Source organism: Eretmochelys imbricata, chromosome 17 (genome assembly GCF_965152235.1).
Source record: "Eretmochelys imbricata isolate rEreImb1 chromosome 17, rEreImb1.hap1, whole genome shotgun sequence".
NCBI classification, from domain to species: Eukaryota; Metazoa; Chordata; order Testudines; family Cheloniidae; genus Eretmochelys; species Eretmochelys imbricata.
The window spans coordinates 687,575-710,344 of record NC_135588.1 but is presented as its reverse complement, the minus strand read 5'-3'; the positions used below and the strand labels follow the sequence as shown (position 1 = coordinate 710,344).

Below are 22,770 nucleotides of genomic sequence, written 5' to 3'. Positions count from 1 at the left end.
AAACACGCTGGAGCTGCTGTCTGTCATGAAATGGTACACATTTAAAAGTGTTCTCCAGCTTACATGCCTGCTGCTTGTTCTCCATGAAAGGGGCTGACTCCTTCACACATGAGCAAAGGACTAGGTGAAGGACAATGCACTTTTTCCCCCTTGCACACCCAGACTGGGGTAGGTAGAATCGGGTTCTGTTTACATCACTGCTCTGAGTACTGAAATAGCTCATTAACAGTTTTCACTTCAATAGCCCCTTTCATCTGAAGTTCTCATAAGACTTTCCAAACATTAATTACGTTAAACCTGACATCAGAGTCATGTTGTACAGATGGAAAAACTAGAACAATCCCCCACCCATTGATACACTGCCCCAACGACTGTGGAATGCAATACCCACAGTGCACAGGAACTCTATGGAACATCTACGGCAGGAAGTGAGAACGGCTCAAACAATTTTTCATAAAGCAGAGATGCTTGTATAACATGGGCCTTTGTTCGGGTGGAGGAATTCAACTGCTATAATTTATTTCCCTCGTAAATGCAGCAGTTATCACACATTTTACCACAGGATTCTTGGTCTCCTAGTGAACTTAAACGCAGTGCCATTATAGCAGCACTTTAACATGTAAATATTACATGCCTGGTCCTTTAGAAGACATTCATTTAGTGAAATAAAATCCTGCTAGTAAAACACCTGATCAAAACCTTCAGTTAAATTGGCCCAGTAATTGCTCTAGGACTGGAGGGAGTCCAGTGACTGGTTGCAATTTATGACCACTTTTGGTGTGTGGGTGTGTGTGTGTGTTTTGGGGGGGGGGGGGGTAGGGGGGAATCCATCCTGAAGCATCTACTAAAGACTGAGCTGTGGTGAGATCAGAGCGAATTTACATTGCAGCCTTCTGTAACACTAAGTGGTCACTAATTTATGCTGAATTCCATTATAATTCTGATGGAATCATATTTGACATTCATATAAGTAACAAAATTTCTCAGGAATAAAGTTACTACAATAAGGAGCAAAGGGAGGAAGAAGGATTCATCTTTCATGGAGAGACATGCCCTTTCCTATAATCTCTGCTCACACAAAATGATTTGCCCAGCCCAAGTCTCACAGCCAGAGGCCGACAGAATCCAAGTTGTAAGGTGGTCATTTTCATGGGAGCCGCAACAAAAAAGCAGTTATGGTTTATCAGAGAAATACAGTTAAGGATGAAAGCTGTGACAAAGCATAAAGAAAATCAAGCACTTGAGATTAGCTGCCAGGGGGCTACAGAAAAACACTGCTCTACAAAGGGGCATGAATTAGATGACCCTCATCTTTGCTTTTATTAGATCATCTAGGAGCTGTGGCTGGAGCAGACAGGATGGAGCTACTAAGACCATTTTAACCCTTTCCAACTACACACACGCGTGCGCACACACACACACACACACACACACACGATTAAAAAAAGCCAAGAACAAATACAGGAAACAGTGAAATCAGAAATTTCAGACTATTAAACAAAGACTCTATGGAACGTTCATATTGCAGAATGGCAGCATTAAGGTCCAACAGTCTCTCAAGGAAAGGCATGTCTATCATGACATTTGCAAAGACTCGAAGGGGTTTGGAATCTCTTCCTTTCTCTAGTGGGGAACAGACCCATAGCATGTTGGGGTTGGGAGACAGACACGTCCCTGTACAATGGGGAGCAAGGGCCCGCTCCAAGGCTGACTGCATCATTTCCCCTGAAGATAGTACACATTCAACACTCAATTTTACACTGCAACAACAACTTTGCACCCGAACTGCATGCATCACACCCCTCAAACAGGCTTACAGGACACCATAAAAATCATTCAACTTTGATATGGGGCTTGACCACCAGGACAATAGGCACCTTAGGAGAAGCTAAGATTAAGAGCCTGAGGAAAGTAAGGACGGACTGACACAGCCATTCAGGTAAAACCAACTCAAAACTCCAACCAGGCCTGAACTCTGGGGCCTCCAGAAGTTTGCCTAACTTCTCCCAGATAGTGTTGGATGTGGTACCCCTCTTGGTTCTGCTCTGCTTCTTGAAGCAGGAAGTACAGTACCAGAAAACTCTCAGCAGTCTATTCAGAAGATCTCCAGCCTCACTCTACAGACCCAAGAAGCCTAACAAGTGCCTCTGACTGTGGTCAAAACCTAAACATACATACGTAGCCTGTGAAGTTGATGAACTAATGAATTAAGGTAACAGCTAATCATGAAAGAAAGGGCAGCAAGCTTTACTCTGCTGCTTATTCTTAAGCAAATACTTCAGGGACATCTCTACTCATTAGTCAAATACTGTTAGTATGATTGGAATGACATCTGGCTGAAGCCCCAGCTCTTTGGAAGATGCAAATACATCTGTCTTCCATGAAAGGCCAACTGGAATATGCCTGATGCAAAACAGCAGGATACACAGAACTGAAGTTGCATTTTTTTAGACTCCCATTGGGTCTAGTAATCACTGATACAGAACACCAGCATCTCTCTTCTTAAGGCAGTTTGCCAGCTAAGCCTATTCCTCTTTCCTATAGTCTTGAAGAGATCCTACAGCAGATTCATCACCTCCACTCTTAAATTCTATTTTTGGATGGTACTGAACTCTTGCATATGTTGAAATGAAGAGTATATTAGCACAGCTACTTTTCCGTTACAGTGATGAGAGCCCTGAAACCACCACCAAGAGAAACACGCCTTTTAAGAGCTGAAACAAATTACAGCAACTGAGTCTTAAAAGGAATTTTTGAATAAAAATATAGTATTGCATGTAGTTGTCATGGCAACTGATGATGTAAAAGTAACTGCTTTGGGGCAAATTTTCTTCATCCATTCTGCTCAGCAAAGTCTCGGAAAACTTATGAACATAGCTTATCCCAAAATCCTTAACATTCCAGCCTCATGCCAGCTGTGTGCAGTGAGTCTACTAATAAGAAAATATATCTACTAAAATCCACTAACCATTAAAAAATCCCATCCAATATTTTTCTAATGTAATTTATCAATTTAAACACATTGCATAATGTCATATTCTACAGCATTTCATTAAAATGATAAATAGCTGTAGAAAAACAAGAGATTAAATATACTGTAATGCAACATAACAGTATTTAAATTTAAATAAACCTGAACATGGAAGGGGAAGCGTACTGTGTTTGGGAACAAGAACAGTGCAAATTTAACTGCAGATCTCCAAATCAGAGAGTATTAAGAAGACAGAGGAAGAGGAGCAATAAGAAATGACAGTCAACTTCAGAGGAAATAAAATTTCCATTAGGCTTTGTTATAAGATTACATCAAAGCAGTTCATATGTTTTAATCTGGGGAAAGAGAAAGCAGCTACTTGGGGTTTGTGCCTGGGGGATGCCTCTGCGTACTGAACCAGACAGTTTGCATAATGAACAATTTTTATTCAATCAGGATTTCAGCACAGATAGCTCCCACTCAGTGTCCCTAGCACAAACGGGGTTTAGAAATAGTTTCTATTCTTAAAGCTCCACCTGCTGGCTCCAGGATATATGCCATTAATTCACAGAAGGTTCGCATTAGCCAGTTGTTATTGTCCTAAAAATGTTAAATTAAATACCCTTCGTGCTAAAAGTTAATGCTGTGGCCAAAAAAGGCCAGAAGAAAGAAAATCCTGAGACTGAGCATGGATTTTTTTTAAAAAATAAAATACTAAATGGAAGAAAATGAATTTTTATCCCAGAATTCTGCCAATATTTTAGTTGATTTAGGCATGTTCAACTGCCTAGTTAGACCCTGGATTGTGATGACCGTTTTGAAGCAGTGAAGGTCCATGGGCTGCCACACATGCCTGTAAGTCGAAGGCGCAGTTAGGACAGCAGAAGGAAAGATATGATGTGCACACAGCAGCCACAGAGTATCAAGACAGAAGGGGGATCTCTGTTTACTGCATACAAATAGGATTTTGCACTTTAACCGCTTACTGGTTTTGTTTTTGTTCTGTTGCTGTTTGAGGTATAAGAAAATGCAACATACACCTGCATAAAATCCTTTCAGTTTAAGAGCTGAGCCAATCATATTGAAAACTGGTACAAAATGAATATTGCTTCCTAGGAGAGGCAGCTTGTATGAGACAGCTGAGACAGGGAGGGTTTATGACCTAACCCCCATTTTCCAGCAGTTATTCCAGTGGCTGCACTGCTGATTACCTTCAGCAACAGTGCAGGTTGTGGCTGTTCTACCCTGCTCATCCAGATTAGTCACTAACAGCTTTATGGAAAAATCAAACCAAGATGCATGAAACTGTTTACTAAATCCTAGGATGATCATTTAAATGTTTAAAATATGCACATGGTAATTCAGAACTAATTACCCTGAGCACATTTGAAACATTTACGCCATCATCTCTGGATCCTGTCTATTGATTGTGCTCTGCTGCTACACTCTAGTGTTTCTATAAACTGCTTCAGTAAATTTAACTTCCAGCCTAATTCAAGTAGGCTCTGCCTCCTGTCGTTGACTGGTGCAGAAACCGATTTCCCTTATTTTCAGAAGCAGAGCCTTCTTGTACTTCAATCCAGCTCTTCACAGAGCCACGAACGTGCTCGTGTAGTTCTGATTAGCCAGAATTATTGTTTTCTTCACTGTTTTTACCCATTATTTCTATGGTTTAAAATCTAGATTGTTATATGGCACCACTAGTACCTCTTGACTTTTAATCCAGAGAGATCCCATCTCTCTCCTCAGTCCCTGCAAATTTTCACTAGTCATGGAAGAAGAAACTTGAAATTCCTGATTATTTTGCAGTCTATTTTCTCCAAGTTTACAACTTCTTTAAAAGGCTTAATACCACTGCCAGTTATTGAGGCTTCTAAACCTGTGTCAGGACATGGGTACAAAGGAGACAAACTCTCAATGCTGCCCATACGAATAAATTAGAAACAATCTGCCTTTGGTGAGAGTTTACAGAACAAATGTCATGCATTGGTATCCTGGTGGGACCCATGGCCAATATGCCTATAACTAAACTGGCTAAAGCAAAGAAAGATTGACATTACTTCTCCAAATTACAAATTCTATTTCTCAATCTATCTGGATGGATTAACCTCAGACATGAGATCCAGAATTTAAAGATTCTGGATTCAGAAGCTATTATGAGTCAAGAGGAGGAATTAGCATTCAAATTATAAATATTCTCCAACAAACTGTCAGGAGTTGGCTTGCTACTCCTTCGCTGTTTGAAGATGGTGGCATCAGGCTTGCAGCATTTAGAGATCAAGTACAAACCTAGAAGGGATTTTCACAACCCAGCTGAAGTTTGATAGTAATAGTAGTTGGAAAAACACATTCTTCAGCCCCCTGCTGTCAAATAAGGAGAATTAAGAACCTTTAAAGAACTGAGTATGGGCCATTACAGTATTGTCCCCTGCGGGATCTCTACATCCAGTTGGATGAAGGCAGATAGAACCACTAGAACATAGACAAAATATCTTTGCGATGCTTAGTTGGGTAAATAGAAGCCACTAATATCAGACAAACACTCAATGCAGTAGGTAATGAAGGTAATAAATAATGATACCAGCTACTCAGATTTTCTGCCAAGCAATCACTGATTTAACTGGTAACAAGAGGCATCTTTACAACAAGAGAGAATTTCTCTGAGTACCGACTTAAAAGCTGAAGTTTGGCAGGAGACTGCAAGAAGGATAAGGAAGAGGTAAAAGCCAATTTTACCTGGTAATCTGCTATGCTATTTTTGTCCTATCTGGAGCATGCCTCATGCATTAATAGTACCCTACATTCTTCCTATTCACTCTAGCTCTTCAATAGCACCCAGGAGCTAATGGTTTCTATTATAGGCATGTGCAGAAGGTGGTTGCAGCACGCACATCTGTCTGTGAAATAGATGTTAACCCGGTAAAATACCTAAACACCTTCATTCTCGAGCAAATGGGGATGGCAGTGGTGCTCTTCAAGCACTCTCCCAATATGACAGCCATGTGATTGACAGGGCTCTGTGCTAAGAGACTGCACATGCTCCTACTGTAAATAGCAATGCTTCAGAGGGGCCCTAACAGACTCTATTTCACAAAGGTGTACCCTTAAGAGTTACTCTAATGAGTATTTCCACACCAAAAAAAAAAAAAAAAAAATTACACCCTATACAAATATTCCAAATATAGAAAAACACCAAAACCAAACAACTGGTGGAGCAAAATATGAGGTTAGAACCCTCTCTGCTTCAAGAGAAAATTATTAAGAATAGCTATAAAGATAGTGATGACATCTTTTGAAATGAGTTAGCTAGATTCAGAAGTGGCAGTTTCACATGGCAAACCATTCTCTATTTAATTAGAGGGCTCTGTGTGGAACACTTCCAGGCAGAAGAGAGGAGCAGATTGTGATACAGCATCTCAATTATCAGGACAGCACCTTAATGTTTCAATTGGACAAACGTTTTCAACCAACCACAAAGAGCAAGGGGGTTTTGTTTGGATGATCAATGTGGGAGTAAGAAGTCTTTTCAAAGGCCTTTAGGAGGAAACAAGCAAAATCTGGGCCTTGTTACAATAGGCATTAGTGCAGGGCATTCTCTCTCCAAAAAGGATGGTCTTCGCTCCATGATTGGCTGAAAACACAAATAAGCCTCTACAGTGGAAGCTATGACAAGGAGACATGAGTGTCCAGTTCGGTCCTTAGGTAAAATCTTTAACTCTTAACTAGGTTAGAGAGTGCTACGTTCACACAGAGAAAAATAACCAGCTATTCACCCCAGGACTCTGGAATAAGCGACCACTGAAAGGAAATTCTCGCTAATACAAGTTAAATATAGGTTACGTTAGCAGCATTTTACAAGCACTAGGAATGTTATCGGAGAAAGCTGTCATTTTTAATGACAGCAAAAGCTCCAATTACCAGAAAGCTGATACACTTGGGAGTGGAAGAATTTTTTTAAAACTGCTTGAAATCTAAAAAAAAAAAAACCAACACACTTTAGTTATCAGCTTCTGAACTGGATGTAAATAACTTCACCTGGGCTTAAGAAATTTAACCATTTCACATGACAATGGAACAAATTAAAACAATTTTTAAAATGCAGCTTTATTTTCCTGGCAAATTTTACACAGTCTTTGTGACATAACACCAAGGAGGACGTGTAAACCTAAACTTGGAGACAACACTGTCACGAAGAAAGAAGCAAGGCTGAATGTGGCTCAGAATATTAGCAGGGTATGGTTTAACAAGCCAAACAAGCCCATGAAACAAGGCAGGTATACACCCATAAGCAAGATGGCTCTGTTCTTCAGTGGCAAGATGCCGAGCCTTCTTTCCTGTATTATATTAAAGGCTACCTTGGCTTGAACCAAAACCACGCAAAACTGACCACCACTCTGGTTGAGCCTAAATTAGAAAGTCTTATTTAAGTGTGGCTTTTTCACACCAGACAGATCTGCTTTAAAAAGGGCAGAATTGGTTACACTGAGTAACGCTGTACTAATTTCTCTTAAGAATTTACAAAACCCAAAGATCCTTCGGGATATAGCTGTTTATAGGAAACACAAAGCTGTTTGGAGACCTCTCACCTGATAAATTTGGAAAAAAAAAAAAAACAAAAAAAAAACCAAAGGACCTATATACTAGCAGAATAGCTTGGTATTAAGAGCTAGTACAACAGACCTAAAAGCTAAATGCTGAAAATTTTAGTCCCCCAAAGATAAATGAAAACCTTAGCAAGTCAGTAAGGGGAACAGTAGCTTTCTAGTTTGTGGCGAGTAGAAAGTAGGATTGAATCATTACTTGAAGAGGAACCTGTATCATTTTCTATAAATAAAACCTGCAAGGCACATTGCCAAGGCAGCACAAGTCAATACAGCTTTTCCATAAGTGCTGCCAAACTTCACTTTTAGACAGTATATTAATTATATAATCAATAACTGTGGTTTTCATTAGTGTATTAAATACCTCAATCAATATTTTTAACTTTCAGAAACAGTCCTTTCAACAAAAGGGGGGGGGGATTTTTGACCAGGCAGTTCAAAAAGTTAGTGCAACACACCAGAGAGGAGAGCTTTAACAGAAAGCATAGAGCAATGGGAAATAGAAAGAAATTAGATGATTACTCTTTTTTCAGTCTCTTGCACAATAAAATATGAGAGGAGTTCTAGAACTATAAAATAAAGGCAAGAATATTAATTTTTTCTTAATTGTTTAACAGTGATGTCATTGTGGATATGACAGAAAGATTGATCCATAAAAGTGAAAGATATTATGCAGAATAAAATAATTGGCCTTTATTGCTGTTATACTTCCAAAAAAACTATAAGGTCCAAGAGCCAGAATCTATATAGAAGATCCTCTGCGAACACAAACTCTTAAAAAATAAAAAAACACTGGCACCTGTTTACGGTGCATCTCCAAAGAGAAATCTAAAGTGAAACTTTGGCAATTGCTCTCACTGGAGCACCCCAGTAAAAATGTGTTCAAACAACAGTTGTGCAACAGCTATGTGTCTCCTCTTCCCCCAACTTGAGAGCAAGAGAAATAGACTAAAGGGCTCACCACACACATGAACATTTCATGTTAACACCTTGTTTTCAGTGCTCCCAAATTGGGAGGGAGGTGAAGTATAAGAAAGGAGCAGAACTAAAAGACTGGTTAGCAGAGTGGAAAGACAGATTATCACTCCTAACACACAATTTGTCAATCCAGAACAGCGTTGAAGACTATAATTTTCTAGTCAACGCTTTACAAGCAAGGTCAGAGTGAACAAGTACTTCCATAAAAATTCTGAGGCATCAGCAAAAGAACCAAGTGCAATCTACTCACTACCTTTAGAGTCCAAAAAGGGAAAAAGCATTGTCCATGCAGTTAATGGGCCTGGGAAAATGCCATTCATGTCCATTATCAGCAATGGCATTTAGAGCTCCTGAATATAGAAGGACCCACAAACTGAAGGACACAAACAGGACATCTCAGGAAGTAAAGAGTGCACCAATCAAGCACACAAGCTACAGTTCTATAACAAAACTCAGTTTTGCTACCACAAACTGACTGCAATACTGTCTGGATGTTTGGAGCTGTGCAGCAAATGCCAAGCTGTGAGCTGCAGCCAGGGAACACATAATTAATGTGATTAGGAGCACACACAGCTAGCATGCTCTGCTGACTGAAAAGCCCAGTAGCATAATTACTGTTTTCTGTACTAGCTGACTGTCTGTACAAATCTCAAAGCCTGGTTAGCTTTAGACTGCTGTGTAAACGTCAATAAAAATCCCAAAAGTGCCAGATCATCAGCATTCGCAGGCAGAGAAATGGTAAAAAAAATCATTGCATTTCCGTTGCTGCCAACATCAGGCAGAGAAATCTCCATTCCTCAGTCTAACCTTAGAGTCTGAAAAAAAGGTAATGTCTCCCCCAAGCGAACACTTATTATGAAGCTAATTAATTGCTTTCCAGTAATGAGAAATCTTCAGTTCAAAGAAAGCAGATTCACAACACAGGAACAAAAAGCTTTGTTGTTTATTGTTATTGTTTATTGAAACACAGTTTTAACATGAAGTGGCCCCCATTTAAAAACTTCTTTCTGATTAACACTTTTACAAACAAAACCAAAGAAATTAAACACCAACAAAAGAAATATGTATAAGGCGAGAAGTATGTGAAGTGAAAACTAAAGCAATGCTTTGTAGTTGCCTAGATTTCCCTGGGGGACAGAGAGTCAATGCTTATCAGCTTCTCCCAGAAGAGACCATTTTGATTAATATCAGACCCATCTGACTCAGTCTGATAAACCCTGAAGGAAGGATATTCTTCAGATATGAGAGATGTGTCTTTGATTAATAATTCTACCATATTGCCATTCCAAGCATTAACAACTGCCTGGCACCTGTGGAAAGAGAAAACCTTTGAATTCTGCGGAAGGAGGACTGACTCGTGCTAATAGGCCCTTTCTTTCTCCTTAGTCCACATCAGAAAGCTGTATGACAGTCTCTCCCTCCCCCTGACCACCTTCAGAACAAGTCAAAAGTGTCAAGGGTGTCACCAGTCTCGTCTAGTAAAAAAAAAAAAAAAAAAAAAAAGAAAAAAATCTGTCTGTAATTTAGCTTTAAATCTCTGAAGAGAGCAAAGTTACTTTAGCAAAGGCATACAAAATGTCTGAAGAATGAAATCTTAACACAGGTTGCAGGCCTGCCGGAGCAACTAGCATCAGTTTGTCTCGTGATTCCTCTTTAGCTCTGCCATAGTTTAATTGACCAAGATAGAGCACTCAGGAGGCCTTGGTTTATTATGGACTTTCTTTTAACTTACCACTGGGATATCTGCACACAGGATTCCATGAAATCACTTTCCCACTATAAAGGGCTACCATGCACTGTATAACTAATGCCAAATTGTCACATGGGGTGGGAAGAAATCAATTTAACTTCAGCTCTAGTTATTCTGTGTGGAAGTTCTAGTTTCAGCTCAATCAACACCATCCTTCTCAACCTAGCTGTACTGCGTTTTTTCTGATGTTCATGATCAGCCTCTTGCTGTATTCTTTGTGGTTCACAGGCTTCACATCCAGTACTGTAGCCTTAATACGAGATTCATCCTTTGAAAGAGAAAAGTGGTATGTAAGAGGGAAAGCTGGGGCTCAGTGCTCCAGACACATGAGTTCTAATCTCCCTTTGCTCAAAGTAGCTTCATTACTCTTGGGTGTCAAGTTTACTCAGCAGTGTGAAGTTCTGGCTTCCAGAGCTAATAGTTCCAGTGAAAACAAAGTGAAAAGCTAGATTTTGTTGAGTAAGAAGAAAAGCAGTGTCACAAAATGATGCTAATTCTTCTCTCATTCCATGCAGTGAACAGTGGCCATCCTAACTAAAACCTCTGGAAGCTCTTTCCCCTCCCCCACTCCATAGCATAAAAGAAAGCAGGTTCCTGTCAATCTAGTCTAAATATAGCAGAGCTACATGTCCCCATCCACCTGGTGGGAGTACTCACATTGTAAGTCTCCAACTTGACTCTGATCCTGAACTCGTATGAGCTGAAGTTGGCATTTTGGAACACTTCCTCAAATGCCTGCTCATTCTGTGAGGAGTACAAAGACAGAGACGTGAGACGACGACAATCCAAGCATCCAGCTGCACCACAGAGTCTCAGAAAAGCTCAGCCATTGTAAAGTTTGAGGGAATTTGTTAAAATATAGATTAGCTGGGTCAATGGAAGTGTGTGGGCATAGTAAAAATCTAGTTTGGAGGACTGTTCTTTCAACAAATTGTTTAGTTTCCACAGTTGTAGTTTAAATTAAATTTTAAAAAAGATGAAGTTTCCAGTCCATGCTGAAGACTCTTGATTGGCCATGTGAAACAACGCACAGTTGTGTTCAGTTTGCAGAGAACTAAACTGAGATCACCAACAGCTGTGAAGTCCCCCATGCTTCTGAACTGGGGTTAATTCTGATGCTTAATTATAGTCACTGAAATGTCAAGATGGTTAGCCATTTTACTGCCAACAGTCTTATCAGACTTATTCAGCTTCTGTGCTTATCTAGTGAAGCTGCATGTGTATCCTGGCATCCTGACACATATTCATTGGAAAGGATACCACACAAGAAAAGGGGGGGGGGGGGAGGGTTGTGATTTTTTTCTTTTTGCTAGCCATACAATGACTGTCCAAGTTGCACGGAAAAGCACTCAAAAGTCAGGAAAAGTTAAGGTTACACATGCAATTGTACCATCTATCATGTGTCTATTATACCACCACAGACTGCTTACATGACCACATACCATTTCTCAAGTACAATAAACTATTTTTTTAATAAAGCTTTACATTTTAAAAACTGTACAGAAATTCCACTAGATCTCACAGCCCCTGAGTGATACAGGCAAATAAATACTGCTTTAATGTCTCCATTATAGAGTTGGGAAAGTGACTTATCCAAAGTCAAGGAGCAGATAACTGTCAGACCCAGAAATTGAATCCAGATCTTTTGTTTGTTTGTTTTATGTTTTTGTAATTGGGAAAGTATTTTCCCCATTTCTCCTCTGACTCAGAACTGGCTAAACCATTTTTGTTCAGAATCAGGCAGAGACTAATCATGTCTGAAAGATGAGAGAGTTTCATTAAGTTAGGGATGTAAAATGAAAATTTATACAAACATAACTATGGTCATGACCAGCATCACACCTCAGTGGCGGACAGCTTAGCCACTTGCTACTATCCTTTCAAAACAAAGTCAGATTAAGTTATATAGCTAGCTGACTGCTAAAAATGTCATCCTGTGCAACAGAGTTCCTCTAAGGCTTTAGGTCCAGCAACATTTAATACATTTCAGTTTAATAAGCCAAGTATTTCTGAATGACCTGCTTCATGTCTGATATGAGCTTTGACATCAAAAGATCATTTTCAAGAGAAAAAGCTAGAAAAAGTTTTTTGGTTTTTTTTTGGGGGGGGTGGGGGGGAGGGGTTTGGAGAGGGGAGGGAGATTGTGGTAGAGGAGAGGTATGTATATATAAAGAGAAGAAAAGACTGTCATTTTTATTAAAGCTTAAGTGGTTTATTATCAAACTATTCCAATCTGATGAGACAGATGTCTAAAACATCTCTGCACACACTATTTAAAAAGCCATAATTTTTGTCAGGCCACAAAACTGAATTCTACTAAGCAGCACCAGTAAAATTAGCCTCAGAATTGAGTTGATAGGAAATTACGCTAGTGTGAACAAGAAAGTTGGAAGCCATGGGTAAAATCAAATTCCTGCTAAATGTAGCAGGAATCTCTCAGATACTCCTTGTATACTCATTTCAGTAAACAAAGTTCCAATTTTGCAATGAGAGCCACATGAGCGGAACCCTAGGCCCCTGCAAATCCCCGCTAAATTCAATGGTGTTGTGTATGCATACGGGGGTCTGTCCATACAGAACTCACGGCAGGATCCAAATCTACACCCTTCAAGGGTCCTTTAGAGTTAGTGAATTGTCACAGAAGCCTAACTACAGGCTCAGAAAGGACAAGAGACCTTTTTGAGGGTAGCGCCACTATGCTACAGCTGCCACTGGCAGCTTCTAAAATCCCAAGTGACAAAACACATGGAAACAGAATCCTGTATACTCTCGACATTTACTTTATTGTTTTTTAAAAAAGGAACAAGCTAGTTGACTCACCTTTTCTTTCAGTTCTCCCAGGAAAGCAGCATTTTGCCCAAGAATGACCTCTGCTGACTCCTGAAAACAAGTCACCCACTGATTCTCCTGACAGTCTGCAATGTTCACCTAAAAAGAGTCCACAGCCATTTAATCCAATTGCCTCCCACTGAAGAAAACTAAAGAACAAAAGTTTTATTTTACAGCTGGGGAGCGCTTTAAACTTTAAATGTGACTGTTGCAGCCTCAAGCTCCCTGCCTTTTGTAACTATTTGAACTCACTGGTGGATAAAGTGCAACAAATCTTTTTCATGGCAGTACAGACTGTCTAGCAACATGCTTCAACCAGAGTCAAAAGGAGAGGCCAACAAGCTGATAATTTAAGCATATGGGGGAAATGGCCGTCTGCTGCCACCACCCTGAAGTACTCGTGTAAGTGACAGCAGAATACAGACCATTAGCCTCAGTGCAACATGGCAAGGAATGAAGGTAGCTGCAAGCAGCACTACACCTTTTTCTTCACGCCAGTGAACAGGAGCAGCAGCTGCATGCAGATTGACAGCCACACTGCACTCAGGCAGGAAGGGTTGCTGTGCAGAAGCCTGGTGTACAGATCACATTTGGAAACTGGGACTTGATGCACAGGCTATGACAAACTTCAAAGATTTTGTTTAAGTGTCAGATGCACAGTGCTTTCAACAGAACGGCAGGGGTCTTCACTAACTCAGATGCCAACACACGCGTAGGAATGGACATGGGAGGAGCTTTATCTTAGCCTGCAATCTCTATCACCACAATCAGTTTAAGAAACCAATTTGTGTCCTAATTTAATCTTAACGTCTCCATCTCAAACCATATTGCATCCAGGTATTTCAGCAAAACAGCATGCAAAAAAAATCACACTACCTTGAGACTCCCACAATACCAAGCAATAATGTGGTACAAGTTAAAGACCAAGCAAAATCCTCAAGTGAATTCTCTGTCTTCTGTGAAAAACAGGTTTCAGAGTGCTAGCCGTGTTAGTCTGTATCAGCAGAAAGAACAAGGAGTAACCCTAATCCTATGCTGCCAGATTGTGCCATACACTCTCAAAGAAACTGCGGAACCACTTGATCAACATCCTACACAGCAAACAGGGAAAGATTAAGAATGAGCTCTCAAAACTAGATAGTCTCATAAAAAACCAACCTTCCATACAAACTTCCTTGTGGCTGGACTTTACAAAAACTAGACAAGCCATTTACAACACACACTTGTCTTTTCCTTTGTAGAGAAGCAACTAAACTACTAAATGCCACAAGGGGCCACAACAGTGGTTCCCTTAACCCACCCAACAATATTGTTAATCTATCCAGCTATACACTGAGCCCAGCAGAAGAATCTGTCCTATCTTGGGGCTTCTCCTTCTGCGCCTCCACCCCCACGAATATGATACAGTTCTGTGGTGACCTAGAATCCTACTTTCGACGTCTCCGACTCAAGGAATATTTCCAACACACTTCTGAACAGCATACTATCCCACAGAAACCTTCCTACCAACAATACAAAAAGAAGGATTCTGCGTAGACTCCTCCTGAAGGTCGAAACAACAGACTGGACTTCTACATAGAGTGCTTCTGCCAATGTACACGGGCTGAAATTGTGGAAATGCAGCATCACTTGCCCCATAACCTCAGCCATGCAGAACACAATGCCATCCACAGCCTCAGAAACAACTCTGACATCATAATAAAAAAGGGTGACAAAGGAGGTGCTGTCGTCATCATGACTAGGTCAGAATATGAACGAGAGGCTGCTAGGCAGCTCTCTAATACCACATTCTACAGGCCATTACCCTCTGATCCCACTGAGGGTTACCAAAAGAAACTACACCATCTGCTCAAGAAACTCCCTGAAAAAACACAAGAACAAATCAGCACAGACACACCCCTAGAATCCCGACCAGGGGTATTCTATCTGCTACCCAAGATCTATAAACCTGGAAATCCTGGACGCCCCATCATCTCAGACATTGGCACCCTGACAACAGGATTGTCTGGCTATGTAGACTCTCTCCTCAAGCCCTATGCTACCAGCACTCCTAGCTATCTTCGAGACACTACTGACTTCCTGAGGCAACTACAATCCATTGGTGATCTTCCAGAAACCACCATCCTAGCCACTATGGATGTAGAAGCCCTCCACACCAACATTCCACACAAAGATGGACTACAAGCCATCAGGAACAGTATCCCTGATAATGTCATGGCCAACCTGGTGGCTGAACTACTATTTCACATTTGGGGACAATGTATACCTTCAAATCAGCAGCACTGCTATGGGTACCCACATGGCCCCACAGTATGCCAACATTTTTATGGCTGACTTAGAACAACGCTTCCTCAGCTCTCGTCCCCTAACACCCCTACTCTACTTGCGCTACATTGGTGACATCTTCATCATCTGGACCCATGGAAAAGAAGCCCTTGAGGAATTCCACCATGGTTTCAACAATTTCCATCCCACCATCAACCTCAGCCTGGACCAGTCCAAACAAGAGATCCATTTCCTGGACACTACAGTGCTAATAAGCGATGGTCACATAAACACCACCCTACGCTGGAAACCTACTGACCACTATACTTACCTACATGCCTCCAGCTTTCATCCAGACCACACCACACGATCCATTGTCTACAGCCAAGCTCTACGATACAACCGCATTTGCTCCAACCCCTCAGACAGAGACAAACACCTACAAGATCTCTATCAAGCATTCTTACAACTACAATACCCGCTTGCTGAAGTGAAGAAACAGACTGATAGAGCCAGAAGAGTATCCAGAAGTCACCTACTACAGGACAGACCCAACAAAAAAAGTAACAGAACGCCACTAGCTGTCACTTTCAGCCCCCAACTAAAACCTCTCCAGCTCATCATCAAGGATCTACAACCTATCCTGAAGGACGATCCCTCACTTTTCCAGATCTTGGGAGACAGGCCAGTCCTCGCTTACAGACAGCCCCCCAAACCTGAGACAAATACTCACCAGCAACCACATACCACACAACAAAACACTAACCCAGGAATCTATCCTTGCAACAAAGCCCATTGCCAACTCTGTCCACGTATCTATTCAAGGGACACCATCATAGGACCTAACTACATCAGCTACTCTATCAGAGGCTCATTCACCTGCACATCTACCAATGTGATATATGCCATCATGTGCCAGCAATGCCCCTCTGCCATGTACACTGGCCAAACCGGACAATCTCAACACAAAAGAATAAATGGACACAAATCAGACGTCAAGAATTATAACATTCAAAAACCAGTCGGAGAACACTTCAACCTCCCTGGACACTCAATTACAGATCTAAAAGTCGCAGTTATTCAACAAAAAAAACTTCAAAAAACAGACTCCAATGAGAAACAGTAGAACTGGAATTAATCTGCAAACTGGACACCATTAAATTAGGCTTGAATAAAGACTGGGAGTGGATGAGTCATTACACTAACTAAAAAATATTTCTCCATGCTAATTTCCCCCCCTACTGTTACTCACACCTTCTTGTCAACTGTTTGAAATGGGCCATCCTGATTATCACTACAAAAGGTTTTTTTTGCTTTTTTCCTGCTGATAATAGTTCACCTTAATCGATTGGTCTCGTTAAGAGTTGGTATGGCAACCCCCATTTTTTCATGTTGTGTGTGTGTGTGTGTGTCTTCCTATTGTATTTTCCACTGCATGCATCTGATGAAGTGGACTTTCGCCCATGAAAGCTTATGCTCAAATAAATTTGTTAGTCTCTAAGGTGCCACAAGTACTCCTCGTTCTTTCTGTGAAAAACAGGAGATTCAAGTGGTGTGAAATTCATAAGTACACCTCCCACATCCCCCCACACTCCACAGCAGAAATACTAATTCATAGGGTAGTTTGTACATTTTTAGATTTTCTAATAAGAGGAGTATTTCTGTTTAGAAGTACTGTTTCATTTAGTCTTTGTGTTATCCAAAGTGAAATTGCAGCAATAGATCCACTCCCAAGCAGACCCCCCAGCACAGCAATTCTAAAGGTAGGCACAACCCACTATTTTTCAAGCATTTTATAAACGTAAAGGCTAAAAAGAATCTCAATGTGAGTGGTGCAAGCAGGTGTCACAATAACAATTCTCAGGCACACTATCCTGAAGCGGGTTCCATTAATGCATGAGAGGCAGAACATTGCCTACAAAAGAATTAACTAAATATAGGTATCAGCTGTGAAAGTGCTATTACTACTCTTCAGAAATGCCATTTTACATTAGTTTATCTTCATCACTGAAGGGATGTGGGCCATCTAAGTTTTGCACTGCATGCCATGTTTGCAAACCAGAATCAACTGGGTTAGCCTGAAACTTTTTGGAATAAAGAAAAGCTTTTAATTGAAGCAGAAGGAAACAAACTGCTAATCAGATCAATGAAACACTCCTTACCTGCTTGGTTAAAGCACACAAGCTGCTTAATGCTCATTTATCCACAGGATCCATACACGTTGGACCACTCTGCTCTGCTGCCCCATTCTCTCAGACAAAGCATATAATTATGTTTATACTAGGCATGTGGTCAATGAGCAACACTATTTCACCTAATCCTTTTACTTACCGAGAGTATCATGCGATACTTGAAGTTGGGGAACTCGCGATCGCATTTCTCACAGCGATACAGTCCATTTTGTTGGTCTATCACTTTTTTATTGCAGTCCTGAGAGGGACATGCCTGGTACATGCAATTCTCTTTGCGCAGGAATACCACTGTGCCCACGCAGCTAAAATAATCTGCCTGAGAGAATGAGAGCGCAACATTACCCACAAAACACTGGGATTTTTTTCTGAATCTGAGTTCTAAATTAATTGGAAAACATGAAAGGCCACAGCTGGATTTTTATGACTAACAGACCTCAAATTTGTGGGTCATTGGGACTTGCAACTCAAATCTGCTGCTGCCACTGCTCTTGGATTCCATTAAGTTAAATGAAGTCCCTAAATCTTCATTGAACCATGTTCACAATCCCTACTTTATTAGAATGAGCACATTTGCTTTCCCATTGTCTCTAGTCAAGACTGGAGATTCATGTTCTGTTGTTCATTCACAACAACAAAATTTCATACTTTCCCCATTCTTCTTCAGAGAGTAAAATTAAAAAGGCAGAGGATCTATATACAATAGAGTGTGCTGCAAACTAACATTCAGTAAAACCACAGCCTGCAGAACAAAAGAACACAGGAACTGCCATGCCAATGGTTCATCAAGTCCAGTCTGTCTGACAGTGGCCAGCACCAGATGCTTCAGAGGAAGACAAACTCCATAATGGACAATTATGGAATAACCTGCCTATATGAAAAGTCTCTTCCTACCCTTTAGATGCTGATAGGTTTATACCGTGAAGCTTTAGCATTGAAATTTCAAAAACAAAAGGTAGTGTGATCTCATGAACAGAGCACTGAACTGGGACTCAGACGTGGATTCTAACCCCAAAAAGAACTAGATAAATTCATGGAGGATAGGTCCATCAATGGTAATTAGCCAGGATGGGCAGGGATGGTGTCCCTAGCCCCTGTTGCCAGAAGGTGGTAATGGGCAACAGGGGATGGATCACTTGTTGATTACTTGTTCTTTTCATTCCCTCTGGGGCACCTGGCATTGGCCACTGTAAGAAGACAGGATACTGGGCTAGATAAGACTATTGGTCTGACCCAGTATGGCGTTATGATGTTCTTATGTAACTCTTCCACTTACCTGCTGTGTGACCTTGGGGAAGTCACTTCACCTCTCTATACCTGTTTCTCCTCCCACAATTAGTCTTGTCTATTAAGATTGAAAGCTTATTTGGTCATAGAGTGTCTTTTTTTTTTTTAAAAAAAAAAAAACAGGGCCCAGAACTCTGTTGGGGATTCTAGCTGCTATTATAATATGAAAAATAAATAAAGTGATGCCATGAACTTCAGGATCTGATTAACCTCTGTTCAAACTCAGTAAGATCAAAAGTTCTAACAGTCTCCAAAGGTAACAGTCTCCCTCAAGAACTGGTAGCTTCAAACACCACACCTGGGTAAAACCTAACTTATTTTCTATGCAGCATACATAGTTTGCATTTAATAGCCCTATTTTACCTTATCTCCTTGTCCCAAATTTTCAGATTTAGCTTCATGCAAAGTTTTCCAGTTGGTATTTCCCCCAATTGTTGGTCCACCTCTCAGATCAGAGATTGAGGTACATTCCAAAAGCTGCCCTTCAGAGTCAAACCTGAAAGCACAGAGATTCTTCCAGTTTTGGAATGCAAACCAGCCAGACTTATCCAAAATCTTATATTTAGTTTTACATACTTAATGCAAGAGGGAGTTTATCAGCGACCTGCACAGGAAACAATTACTGTACCATGTGCATATTACACAAATAGCATTTCAGGATAAATTAATCCGGTTTTAATTAGCATAGTATTTTATAATCTCAGAAGTGGACAAATTCTGCTTTACATGTCCATAGCTTTGATGCCAGCTAGTGGCCAAACCAGGAATTGCATGCATTTTAGAAGCAGCCAGATATTTGCATAATTAGAATTAAATTACATGCTGCCATTATCTTTCCTGCAGCTTTGAGAGAAAAGCAAATAGTGTTTAATAGATCATATTTCTTTAGTTAAAATAAGCAAATATGTCTGTCAGTGAAACTGGTGCTACAAGCCCTGCTCAGGTGATGTTGTGATTTCAACTTAGTGGCAAATTTATTTCAGCAGAAAGCTCATTTCAGTTGTGTCAAACCTCCCAGAGACCACTGTCCACAAAAGCGTAGCCTCTTGCATCAATACAGCCATGACCATTAATTGAATTACAGCACATCTGATTTGGCTAGCAGAAGCTCTCTCAAAAACCCACTAGTTATATATCCATCACAAAGAAATAACGGAAGTCCACAGGAGCAGTAATGACCGTTATAGGTAAGACTGCATAAGCTTTTGATTCTAATCCCATTTTCAGCCACTCACTTTGAAGCAGAAGTTTCTAATATTCAGTCTTTGCACAAAGGGGATTTTCTTCTGGAAATTTTGGGTAATAACAGTTCAACTATTTTTGAGAAGAATGGAACACCACTTAACTATTGTAATAAATTCTTGCAACATTCTTCTGCACAGCTCTAAAGCCCAAATGGTCAGGGAGTGGAAGTTGAAACCTGGCACAAAGACAGACCTCACGGAGAAGTGCTTTTGAGGGTTCTGATAAAAACTGGTTTGGATTTGCCAAGTTATAACCTGCTGGAAAAAAACAGTTACCTACCTTTTGTAACTATTTTTCTTGGAGAGGTGTTGCTCATGTCCATTCCATTCTAGGTGTGTGTGCACACGCCCACGTGTTCGGTTGGAGAAGATTTTTGGCTTAGCGGTATCTGTAGAGTCGGCAGTGGCGCTCCCTTCGGTGCTATGCTCACGCACCGCTATATCACGCGTCACCAACCCTATGCCCTCTTGGTTCCTTCTTGCAGGCAACTCCAACAGAGGGGCAGGAGGGTGGGTAATGGAATGGACATGAGCAACATCTCGAAGAACAACAGTTGCAAAAGGTAGGCAACTGTTTTTTTCTTTTTTGAGTGCTTGCTCATGTTCTTTCCGTTCTAGGTGACTCACATGCAGTGCCAGTGGAGGTGGGCTCGGCGTTCACAGTTTTGCAGCTAGCAGCACTGTCCTGCCGAAGCCAGCACCGTCCCAGGGACATAAGCTTGTGGACAGATGACCAGGTAGCAGCTCTACAGATCTCTTGGATCGGCACCTGAGCCAAGAAGGCCACTGACAATGCTTGCGCTGTAGCCAAGTGCGCTTTGACTATCTCCAGCGGAGGCACACTCGCATGCTCATAGCTATCTCAGACGCACGCTGTGATCCAGGACGAAATCCTCTGAGCAGACACTGGGTGACCTTTCATCCTGTCTGCCACAGCAATGAACAGTTGCGTTGATTTACGGAAAGGCTGTGTCCTGCCGATATAGAAGGCCAGCACCCGCCAGATCTCCAGGCCTGTAACCTGCGCTCCTCTTTGGAATTATGGGGCTTCGAAAAGAAGGCCAGTTAGAAAATGTCCTGGCTGGTATGAAACTGGAAGACTACCTTGGGCAAGAACACCGGGTGCAGCTGCAACTGAACCTCATCCTTGTAGAACCCCATATAGGGTTGTTCTGACGCAAGTGCCCTGAGCTCACACATTCTGTGAGCGGACGTAATAGCCATCAGGAACTCCTTCTTCCAGGAGAGAAGAAGAGAGCAGGAAGCCAGAGATTCAAATAGAGGGCCCATGAGCCTCGACAACATGAGATTCAAATCCCAGAGAAAAAACAACTAGGAGTCCTTGTGGTACCTTAGAGGCTAACAAATTTATTTGGGCATAAGCTTTCGTGGGCTAGAACCCACTTCATCAGATGCGTGGAGTGGAAAATACATTAGCAGGTATAAATACACAGCACATGAAAAGATGGGAGTTGCCTTACCAAATGAGAGGTCAGTCTAACGAGACAATTCAATTAACAGTAGGACACACCAATGGAGGAAAAATCACTTTTGTAGTGGTAATGAGAGTGGCCCATTTCAAAGAGTTGACAAGAAGGTGTGAGTAACAGTAGGGGGAACTTAGTATAGGGGAAAATTAGGAAAATCCCCAACCACTCCCAGTCTTTATTCAGGCCTAATTCGATGGTGTACAGTTTGCAAATAACGTTGGAGTCTGTTTTTGAAGTTTTTTGGTTGAAGAATTGCCTCTTTTAGGTCTGTTATTGCGTGACCAGGGAGAATGAAGTGTTCTCCTACTGGTTTTTGAATGTTATGAATTCCTGATGTCAGATTTGTCTCCATTTATTCTTTTGTGTAGAGACTGTCTGGTTTGGCCAATGTACATGGCAGAGGGGCATTGCTGGCACACGATGGCATATAAGGGACCAGATCCCGGATGTGCGGAAAAAGACTCTCCAGACCTTCCAGGAGTTAGGCCGTCATGCCGTGAGCGAAGATCAACCTGCCTTGGAACAGAGGATGGAAAGCCGAAATAGCAGCCAGGTGGACCCTGACAACAGGACAAGCCTTAGAGCTTGAGGTGTGGGAGATAGTCCAGGATCACCTGCAGGGAGGCCTGCTGGACTCAGACATGCCGATCTGAGGCCCAGCATGTAAACCTTTCCCACTTTGCCCGATAGGTCACACTGGTGGAGGGCTTTCTGCTACCCAGCAAGACCTCTTGCACTCGGGTCAAGCATTCCCGCTCATCCGCATATAACCATGCAGCAGCCATGTTGTCAAGCGCAGCACCTCCAGGTTCGTGTGCAGGAGACTGCTGTGATTCTGAGACAGCAGGTCCGGCCAGAGAGGGAGTCGCAGCAGCTCGGCTACCGAAAGGTCTAGCAGCATGCTGCACCAGTACTGGTGAGGCCACTCGGGGGCTATCAGGATAACCCTCGCCCTGTCCCACTTGATTCTGAGAAGGACTCTGGATCAATGGCACTGGCAGGAAGGCATACATCAGGGCCCCTGACCACAGAATTAGGAAAGCATCTGACAGCAAACCCCTGTCCATCCCCTGGAGCAAACAGAACGTGGCATTTCCTGTTCCGGTGGGACGCAAACAAATCCACCTGGCAAGACGAGAGGTCCTGCTGAGGAGATCCGCTAGCAT

At 41.6% G+C, this 22,770-nt stretch overlaps 1 protein-coding gene across 1 annotated transcript in view; it reads right to left on the bottom strand.

Annotated features, from left to right (window-relative positions):
• Positions 1-9,474: 9,474 nt before the first annotated feature.
• Positions 9,475-22,770, bottom strand: part of RPA1 (replication protein A1) — a 44,451-nt gene continuing 31,155 nt past the window's right edge. The window contains exons 13-17 of the mRNA XM_077836971.1: positions 19,234-19,366; positions 17,726-17,902; positions 13,121-13,228; positions 10,958-11,044; positions 9,475-10,568 (exon numbers count right to left, since the gene is read on the bottom strand). Coding sequence (XP_077693097.1) covers positions 10,458-10,568; positions 10,958-11,044; positions 13,121-13,228; positions 17,726-17,902; positions 19,234-19,366 — 616 coding nt within the window. The 3' untranslated portion in view covers positions 9,475-10,457. The remainder of the gene's footprint in view (positions 10,569-10,957; positions 11,045-13,120; positions 13,229-17,725; positions 17,903-19,233; positions 19,367-22,770) is intronic.